The sequence below is a fragment of the Epinephelus fuscoguttatus genome, linkage group LG8 (genome assembly GCF_011397635.1).
Source record: "Epinephelus fuscoguttatus linkage group LG8, E.fuscoguttatus.final_Chr_v1".
Classification (NCBI taxonomy): domain Eukaryota; kingdom Metazoa; phylum Chordata; class Actinopteri; order Perciformes; family Serranidae; genus Epinephelus; species Epinephelus fuscoguttatus.
The window spans coordinates 18,750,572-18,760,650 of NC_064759.1; the positions used below are offsets into that span (position 1 = coordinate 18,750,572).

Below are 10,079 nucleotides of genomic sequence, written 5' to 3' on the forward strand. Positions count from 1 at the left end.
TTTGTTGGAGGGGGAAACCAACCTGTGGCACACATTTTTAATGTCTCTGAGCTGTTTGGGATCAGAGGAACCTGATAAGTAGCTAGATCTAAACATTGCCTCTGAAGAGGAAGTAGTTTTGGAAAAAAAAGTGATGTCTTCACATGAGGACGTTGGGTTTGTTTTTAAAGTCACAGTGTGTTAGAAAGTATGAAAGTGTTTATTTCAATGTCTGAACATCACGTAATGCAATAAATCTAAAACTCTTGTGATTTGTTTGTTTTGTGACTCTGGATGAACTGTCCTCGTTACCAACACATTCTCACTCTGACTTCATTGCATATTAATGTTTTGGTCATGGACTTTCCACATCCACATATGATGTGCAAGGTACCATGTTGGTTGTTGACATGGTTTGGTTGTTGACGATCTGGGACACCCTCAACAACAAACACATGGATGGGTTTAGGCAACAAAAACGCGTGGTTAGGTTTAGGAAAAAACAACAGAGTTTGGCTTTAGAATCTTACTGAACGCAAACACCGCAATCTCGGGTGAAAGTCAGTGTTAGTTGGACCCATCCACCACTCGTCCTGCCCACCCCACTTGGACTTTCGCCGCCTTAACTTTCGTCCTTGTCCCCCTGTGTTTCCCCCGACGCTGCCAGGCGCCATTTAACTACAACGGCAACTGGCTGTGTATCATGCTAATGGTAAAGGATGCCTTTTTTCCATTGGTTTCTGACGCTGCAAGTCACTGCCCAAGTGCCAGATTTCGATAACTTAGGAGTGAGACCGGACTCTTGACTTCAAACAAGGAATGTCCTTTTGTCTGTAGAGACAGTCTGTTACACCTAATTGGTCCCAGCATGCTCAAAAAGATGATGATAAAGTCCCAATGTCCTCAGACAAGTACTTCCTCATTAGCAGCATCTTAGCTTGTTACTGTTGCTAAACAGTTGTTGTTGCCATATCAAACTACAAACATCAGTAATCATACTGACTTGGCAGAGATGGTAGCCATCTTGTTTTTACATAGATTAGTGTATTGTGCTCTTACTACCACTAGATGGCACAAAAAAGTGTCCATGAATGAAGACAACAGGTCTAAGTTAAGCAGAGTGAAATCTTAAGTGCAGGAAACCCAAAATGTGAGGTCGTCATATGAGGACACAGGGTCTCAGGAGGATATTTATTCAGTTTAAAATGACAAGAGTATATTGCATTTCTGAGTCAACTTTCTTTTTTTTTTTAAATCAGCAGCAGACCAGAAATTGAGGAATTGATCTCTTATTGAAATCTTATTATTTTTTGTATAAAATCTTATTATTTTTTTGTATAATTACTGCTAAGTATCATGCATTGTTATGATGTTTTTATGGACTTACACGTCAGTGGAAGAATTCTCTCATCACTTTATATCACTGCCACTTGGTCACTTTAAGACTTTAAGGTGTGTAACTGTTATCTGTGGTGTGTGCTGTTCCATACATCGGTGTCAAAGACAAATTTCCAAAGTGCGACCAAAGTGCGACCAAAGGGCCAATTGTGGCCCGTGGCTTGTCTCTCAAAATGTACGAGGCTATATGTAGATAGATAGATAGATAGATAGATAGATAGATAGATAGAGATGGGAAACAAGCAAACAAATGGTCACCTAGCAACAGACATTTCCTGTAAGGTACTAGACAGCAAAGAGGTGCAAAGCCAACAGTGAGGGCTGCAGCTTTCAGAGGCTGTGGAAAGTTGAATACTTTTCACTGAAAGATAAAACAGATGCATTTGTCTCAACTGTATCAACTGTCAAAAACAACCTACATGATGCAAGAAGCAGTTGGCCCCTAGGTGTTTTTTTCACATTATCTTATCTGGCCCCAGTTCATAAAAGTTCGGACACCCCTGGCCTTGACCTACATCTACTCAGTCAGAAGTACCATTGGCTTATACACAGACTAGCCCAACACATACTGGAGTCTTTGAATCTAATGTCAACATTTAGCAGCTTATAATGATATATGTGCCGAGAGTAATTTAAAAAAAGAAATGAACACTTAACACAAGCAAACGATATCAACACAGACCCCTTAGATTTGTTTTGTAAATGAACTGTGACCTAGATATATTCTGAGCAGCATATTTTACAGTGCAAGAATCAACTTGTCGTTACTCTGCAGAGGACACACTAAAGGTGACACTGTCTCATAATACTCACTGGCACACAGACACCCATGTATCTGCAATAAGCTAATATTGACTCTTGTATCAGCCTGGCTGATTCATCAGTTGAGCTCTATTTACAGAGTTCAACAGGGAAAAGTTTGTTGTTAAAGAGAGAGGATATCCAATTTTCTGCACTCTTAGTGGCCCCAGAGTTGTTCTTATTGGGCTGTAAGACTAACAGTTGTATTTGACCATGAGATCTGTCCACATCAGTTCTCTTGTAGTGGTGGAATAAGTATCCAGGGGCCGGTTGCACAAAACACCTTTAAGTCTTCTCCTTAAGGCTTTCTTAAAATGTTGACTTAAGTATTTATGGTTTTTCCTTGTCTTGGTCTTATACTGAAGGAGTCCTTAGACCGTTGGACTAAAGACTTAGCAACCAAAGCAAGGTGAAAAAAAGAAGGTCTGACTCTGTCTTATCTGCAATATGATTGAGTTTACGGTGATTAAAAAAAAAATAACCTGATGGATATGCTTTTGATTTTACACTATCGAGTAGACTGAATTATATTTGTTGCTTCTTTCTACAATCATGTTCTGTTTTCTGGTATTTGGGGATCAAATTTACTTTGCAGTATGTGCTTTCTGTGATTGTAGTCCTCCAGAAGTATTATCTTTTCCTCCTCTGACTAATATGATTTTCTTAGCTTCTTTTCTTCTGCCATTTTTTCACTATCGAACTATAAGCCAACTTTGCAAGACAGTAACAGGTGTCACAAGTGTGAGTCCAAGCAAAAAAACAATCTCAATGGAAACTTGTACCGTGGTAAAATCTCTTTCAACGTAGTAAATGAGTTAACATTCTTTCCTTAGCTAAGGAAACTTTATGCTTTTTTTCCCGCAACTTTGTAAAGCCCTCAGCTAAGGAGAAATTAAGCCTTGAGTGTCATACTTAAGGTTCCTTTACTTGGATAAAAGTACCAATACAACAACGTAAAAGATACTTCATTACAAGGAAAGACCCGGGGGTTCTTAAGCCAAAACCAACCAACCAACCAACCAACCAACATCAATGTATTGTATCTGATAAGCTTATCATATGTTGTTTTTGATATAAAATCTTTTAAAAGTAACCAGTAATTATGGTTATCAAATAAATGTGACCAAAAAGTACAATATCTGCTTCTAAATTGGAAGTAGAGCTAAAAGAAAATGGAGATAATCAAATAAAGTGACTTAGAATCATACTTTAGTATAGTACTTGAGTAAATTGACTTACTGTCCACCACTGTTCTCTGGAAGCTATGGACATTCTGGAAAATGTGAGGAATCACTAACACAACCACTTTAAATTAAAGTTAACCACAGTTTGAGAAAATGTGGGCAACACAACAACAATAAAAAAAACCATTAACATTTAAATAAAAACTAACAAAAAATACATACATAAATAAATAAAAAATTGCTGCTATGAGCCAGAGGAAATGTCAGCACCTTTCACCATGATCTATGGCAAATACATGACTTCATCAAATGAAGATTCATTGTATAGTTTATTAGATCCATTTCATTTTTAGGCACAATCATCATATTTTATACAGTACACAAAACTAGAATTCTGATTTAACATTTACATTACACCTTTATACCTTAAAATATTCTTTGTAAACCACACAGTATGGACATCCAACTCAAGATTCACAAAAAACATTAGACAAAAAGTAGCCAAAAGTCCTAAATGACACATTTTATACACTTACAGAAATGCTAAAGCAAACCTTCACAACACCCTGTAACAGCTCAACATTTGTGTTTCATAAAGTGCATATAGAGTCATAGCTGCGTCACTCTCACAATGGCTTGAAGAGATGATAACCTAGGGAGAGGTTTTGGTGATAAAACATTACAATCATGTTACATGAAATGTGTTTAGGCTCACTTACCCATCCAAAATTAAAACTGATTTAAAATCACTTTAAAGAGGGAAGACACAAGCCAAAACTGTATTTGGAGTTCTATACAAAAACACCACCTGAATTTAATTACAGTTATGGGCAAGGCCATGGCTCAGACAAATTACAAGGTGTTTAGCTATTTAAAATTCTTTCTTAAAGCTTCACTGAGAAGAAAATAATTTAAAGAGACAGCTCACCCGGAATCAAAAATACACATTTTCCTCTAACCCGTAATGCTGTTTATCGGTCTAGATTGTTATGGTGTAAGTTGCTCAGAGCTGGAGGTATCGGCTGTAGAGATGTCTGCCTTCTCTCCATGTCTGTCTTGTGGTGCTCAAATCGCCAAAAAAATACATTTGGAAAACTCAACAGCAAAATCTCTTTCCAGAAATCATGACTCAGTTACACAAGATAATCCACAGACCTTGTTGTGAGCAGGTCATGTAGGAACTATTTTCTTTCTACTGAATCGCCGTGCAGAAGGAAGCGTGTATTTACTCGTGGACGAGAGGCTCATGCTCATGAAAGCATGACATGTAACATTAGCTAGCTCAGGTTAGTTAGCAGTAGATGCACGCTTCCTTCTGCGTGGTGATACGGTTAGTGGGTGTACCTCGGTAGAGAGAAAATAGTTCCTACATGAAACTGCTCACAACAAGGTCTGTGGATTATCTTGAGTAACCAGGTCATGATTTCTGGAAAGAGACATTGCCGTTGAGTTTTTAATGGGTCATTTTTTGGCACTTTGAGCACCACAAGCCGAGTGCCATCTAGGTCTGTTATATTCCAGAGAAAGCAGACATCTCTACAGCTAATATCTCCAACACTCTGCAACTCACACCAAAACAATCTCGACTGATAAACAGGACAACGGGTAAGAGGAACAAATAATAGTTTTAATTTTAGGGTGAACTGTCTCTTTAATATTTGATTTTTGTTAATTATAGAGGTGATTTGCACCCTAAATGTGAAGTGATGTGACGAATGAGTTGCTTCTGACATGTTTTTCTTGATTCCTGAAGTTGATATAATTTTTCATTTTAAAATACTGTTCAAAGCCATTTTTCATTGGTCTTGAAGCAGAGATAAAAATGTGATCGGGAAGTTTTAATATAACAAGAAACAAAGTCAACATTGTCACTGAGGCTTTACATAATTCCATACATACAGTATATACATTACAATCACACGAGATAAATGGGTTTAAGTAAAGTGGTGTTTACCTTTGCACTGCTAAGCTTGTTGTCTCTGGATGGACTGAGAGTTACACACAGCTCTGATTACCTAATGACCCACACAGCAGCTGAGCAAGCTCCTACTCAGTCACTCACAGCAGCAAAGTGATGGCAAGCAGGCCAAGTAAGAACGCAATCAACTCTGTGTGAAGATGAGGACCTCTTGTGGCAAAATTGGGGTGATTCAGCGTACCATTCAACCACAGGCAGGAGGTCCTGGTGGCGTTGCAGCACTCTAGATGACATGGAGGTGTTGTGGAGGTCTTGCATGGGGCTTGGCCAGAACAGTTGGTGGTGCAGCCTGCTGTCCACTGCAGACCGGAGTCTACATTCTCCTTTTTCAGCTGCAAAGGCAATAGTGAGTTAGAAAAAGTGACATATTAAAGTTTATTTTCTGTCTATTCATTGTTGGAAACACTGAAATTTTTTTTTATATATATATATCATAAAGAGACAAGCTGAGGAAAATTGAAAGTGTGGAGTGGGGCTTTCACTCAGTATCTCATTTATATCAATAGGCTGTAAAATATTATTTTAAAGGACATTTTAAGTGAGTCATATTTTCAGTGATTGACAAGCAAGACTTTAGATGTTGAGATAAAATCACTTTACATGATGTAAACGCAACACGACTGGAAAGCAAAGGTTTAACCAGTTGAAGTGGGCTGCAGAGGCTTCAGCTGCCAGGCTGCTTAAAGAAATGGGCGTTCGAGGCCAAGCCCATCGGCAGGCCATCAATGCCCTCTCTGGCGCAGCCGAACAGGCAATAGATTAAGAGGAAAGATGCCACTTGGGCCCTGTAATACCGCTCACAACAGCAGGGTACGAGAGAGTAAAAGCAGAGAGGGGCACACCATGTGTTGCCGATGAGACCGCTGGAGGTGTCGTGGGCCTACCTATCATCGAAACACCAGTGAGGAAGGGTACCCACCTGATGACCCCAATGAAGCTTTTACCGTCCCTAAACCCTCATCAAAATGAGGGAGTAGGGGGAGGTAAAGTGTATGGCCCGGTTCAGTGGCAGAGAATTCAGTCTGCTCAGACGTTCCCTATGCTCCTTCTTACTTTGCTGTCTACCATTGCTTTTTCCTACTTTTCTATCCATCTACCCAATGGCTCCCACTCGGATCCCCAGTGAGCACTACTACTCCCACTCATAGTCTCAAGTATGTGCATCAGGGATTGTAACATCTAGTCCTAAACTGAACTGAACTAAAAGAGTTTTTCCTCTCATTTTCTGCTGTATTCATGTGTATCAATAGTACAACAATAAATTGTACAATCTCAAACTGTTCTGTACAGTAGCAATACTTTGAGTGATTATCACTTAAGATGTGTACATTTTTTCTTATTTTTTGGGGGTTCCTGACAGCTTTATACTTTGTTAAACTGACAAATTGTTACGTCAGTCTCGTGGGGGGGATCAGTGTGTGAGTGTGTGCAAATGTTTAGGGTGAACAGGTGGCACCTTGTATGGCAACCTCAGCCATCAGTGCATGAATGGGTGACACGTTATGTAAAAGTGCTTTGTGGTCAGAAGAACAGAAATGCACTTAACACGTTTATTTAAGGGGTTTTTTTGGGGAGTTTTTCCTTATCCGCTGCGAGGGTCATAAGGACAGAGGGATGTCGTATGCTGTAAAGCCCTGTGAGGCAAATTGTGATTTGTGATATTGGGCTGTATAAATAAAATTGAATTGAATTGAATTACCAAGTGTGTGTGGGATAAATAAGGGCAATCTAAAAAAAAATACTAAACCACGACTAAATGAATTCATAGAAAGCTGGCAAAAAAAGAACCTGGACATTTTAATCAATTATTTTATATAGCAATATGGTATTTAATGTTGCTGGAGCAGTTCTTACCTGACAGTGTGGCTGTGAGGAGGAGCATGATTGGAGTGCAGCAGTTGAAAAATCTTTGTAGCAAGTTGGACCAACGCATGTACCTTTACGGCATTTATTTCTCTGAGAAAAAAAAAAAAAAACACAAAAGAAAAGATGATACTAATCTCACATCACACCTGATACAGTATATACTCAATTAAAGATATTAAAGAATTGGCAGAAGTCATTAAATCGACTGGGCATTGGTTAAAGGTCAACATTTTATACATATATACATATTTTTAGACTGTTAGCAGTTTGCAAACAGGATCATCTGTATGGGATGGACGTGGGGATGCTTTCTGGGACCAAGCTGCAAAATGGAGGACAGCAATAATCATGTACATCCTAAATGTAAGCAATGATAACCACATTTCATTTTGAACCAATATAATCATATATATCACATATGCAAGACACCTGCAGGTGGAAACTGTTTTTCTTGCATTGGTCATTTTTTATATTTTAAGCAAGACAATGTATTGTGGTATTTTTAAATCTCCACCACACCACCATATGCATAAAATCTGAGTAATTTTTTTTTTATCTTTAATGCAATCAGAACAGTAGGATCTGTATTTATCAGAGCTCCTGTAACTGATAGCTGCACTGCTATCTAGCAGTTGGGGGTTTAAATGCTGCTCTGTTCTGTTCCTGGGAGGTCTTTGCTGCCGCTTTCCCTGCCTTAGGGCCATAACAGACTTGCCGCTTGATCGAACGTATGCGTACACAATGTGCCGTGTCTGTGTTTATACTTGCTGCAGCACTACGCAGCCAAAACACACAATACTGGCGGTCTCCACTTGGGGCAGACAACAGAAATATAACCCGGAAATCGGGCCAACAGGCATGCCTGTCATGTAACGGCGTGGAAACATCATAGAGATAAGGGTAGCTCCGCACCAGGTCTGTCAGCCTCTCCTCAAAAGTTTCCGCCATTGCTCCGACAACAACTCCATAAGGTCTGATCTCACGGTCACTGTGTTCATCCACACGAGCGCCTCTAGTGGTCATGCCAATATTGCATCTTGCGCAAACGTCACGGTACCTCGCATTGAGATGTGCGGCTGACACATCAAACGAACGTAGATCCTGCATGGCAGCCATGATGCGGTTGCGTTCGCGTTGTTTGCAGCAAGTATATTACGGCCCTTAGGCTTTCCATGTAGGCACATGGAAGGGCAGGGAGGTTTGCTTTCGCTGCCCCAGGCTTTCCTTGTTTGCACATCGAAGAACAAAGAGGTGTGCTCTCTCCGCCACAGGCTTTCCTTGTTTGCACGTGGAAGGGCAGAGAGGTGTGCACTCTCCGCCTTAGGCTTCCCACGTAGGCGTGTGGAAGAGGCTATCTGTGTAGGCCTGAGGAAAGACAAAGAGGCTCCAGAACAGAGCCATACCACCAAATATAATACTGCAAATGGAAATTAAGTTTTCTTTGACTTAAGTGTTCCTGACTGAAATTGATTTTTTTGGTGCTGTTGACAGCATTTTCTGATTTATTGAGTGAAAAAAACATTTTACTGTAATGTGTCAACACAGGTAACTGGTTTTATCTAATGTTCAGATTTTTTGCTCTGAAAGTTTGGTTTAGTTTTTAACATGCAACCATTGCGGAAAAAAATTGAAACTCCGCAAGACTGGCCACATAATGTGAGAAATGTATCGATCTAAACTATGAGAGACAGAGAGCATGCACGTGTGTTGATATGAGTAAAGCAGATTTGGGGAGGGGCCTATTCACTGGACCTTTTCAGGGGCCCAGCTATTTCTGTGGGCAGGCCTGTTCGCAAATACAATTTTCAGCTGTCTGAGACAAGGTGACAAAGAGGAGACAGAATGAACTGAATTTAGTGATGCACACAACTTTCTAGCCTCCTGCTCCCACATATGCATCCATTCACATGCCAGTGCACACTCACACATGCAGCATTTTGTTCTTACATTGTCTGCTGTTGTTGGCGCACTGGTAGTAGTCGTTGTAGGAGCTGGTGTGGTAGTAGTCGTTTTCATGGTGGTTGGGATTACTGATATCACGTGAGGAAAAGAGAAAATATTAAAAAGATTGCAAATTCACAATGAAAAGTGCACACCTGTAAACATGCAGGCACAAGAAAATGTAATAATAATGAATCTGTTTACCTGTGGTTGTCATGACCATCATGGATGCAAAAGTGCTATTGAGGCAGCCAGTAGAATTGCAGCAGTTCACTGAGCAGTTGGTCTGAGAGGCGTTGACGCAACTATCAGCACAGGAGGCGCTGCAGCTAACAGTGTAGTACATGTCCGTCTGTCTAATCAGCTGATACATTGCAGAATGACATATTAGAAGACATGTCTTAAATTGCCTTTTTTTCTCAGACCATGTAGAAAAATATAACACTATACTGAATTACATGGATTATGTGGAGAGTATAACTGCAAAGTTTATACAAAAGAATAATAAGGTCTTACTTTTAGCAGTTACTTAAAGATACAACTCCATCTTCCAAATGTTAAGTTGCTGCTATGGATTACTAATGCGATTAATTTGCTGTATATTTAGCTGCATATACATACAAAGCTTGTGATGCATTTTAGGATATTTGATCATAATTTGTTGTGGGCAATACATGAAAAAGATTTGTTAGATGGTTCATGAGGTTTTGCCATTTGCCTCCCTACCTCACAATAGACACCAGCAGCACATAAAGTGGCATTCTGACTGTCGTACATTGTATAGCAGTCCGTGTAGTTACACATGAATGAGGGGCAGTATATCTGTGTTTGAGAGAGATAAAAAGGTCCATGATGAAGATGACAGGCTAAAGAGAAACAAGCAAATACAACATTAAAATTCTCTCCAATAAGTTGGACTTGCCATGCTCATT

The 10,079-nt window shown here is 39.7% G+C and overlaps 1 protein-coding gene across 1 annotated transcript; it reads right to left on the minus strand.

Annotated features, from left to right (window-relative positions):
• Nucleotides 1-5,077: 5,077 nt before the first annotated feature.
• On the minus strand, nt 5,078-9,399 carry LOC125892798 (integumentary mucin C.1). The gene is made up of 4 exons (XM_049583035.1): nt 9,352-9,399; nt 9,154-9,236; nt 7,195-7,296; nt 5,078-5,672 (listed from the first exon to the last, which is right to left on the minus strand). The coding sequence occupies exons 1-4, from the start codon at nt 9,371-9,373 to the stop codon at nt 5,421-5,423; spliced, it is 459 nt and encodes a 152-aa protein (XP_049438992.1). The 5' UTR covers nt 9,374-9,399; the 3' UTR covers nt 5,078-5,420.
• Nucleotides 9,400-10,079: the final 680 nt, after the last annotated feature.

What these genes read in the sequence shown, in the direction of transcription:
- LOC125892798 (XM_049583035.1), bottom strand. Translation starts at nt 9,373, where the DNA reads ATGATGGTCATGACAACCACAG. An exon ending in CGCCAACAACAGCAGACAAT is followed by an intron (nt 7,297 to 9,153) that starts GTAAGAACAAAA and finishes TTTTTTTCTCAG; the next exon opens with AGAAATAAATGCCGTAAAGG. An exon ending in CCTCACAGCCACACTGTCAG is followed by an intron (nt 5,673 to 7,194) that starts GTAAGAACTGCT and finishes TTGCCTTTGCAG; the next exon opens with CTGAAAAAGGAGAATGTAGA.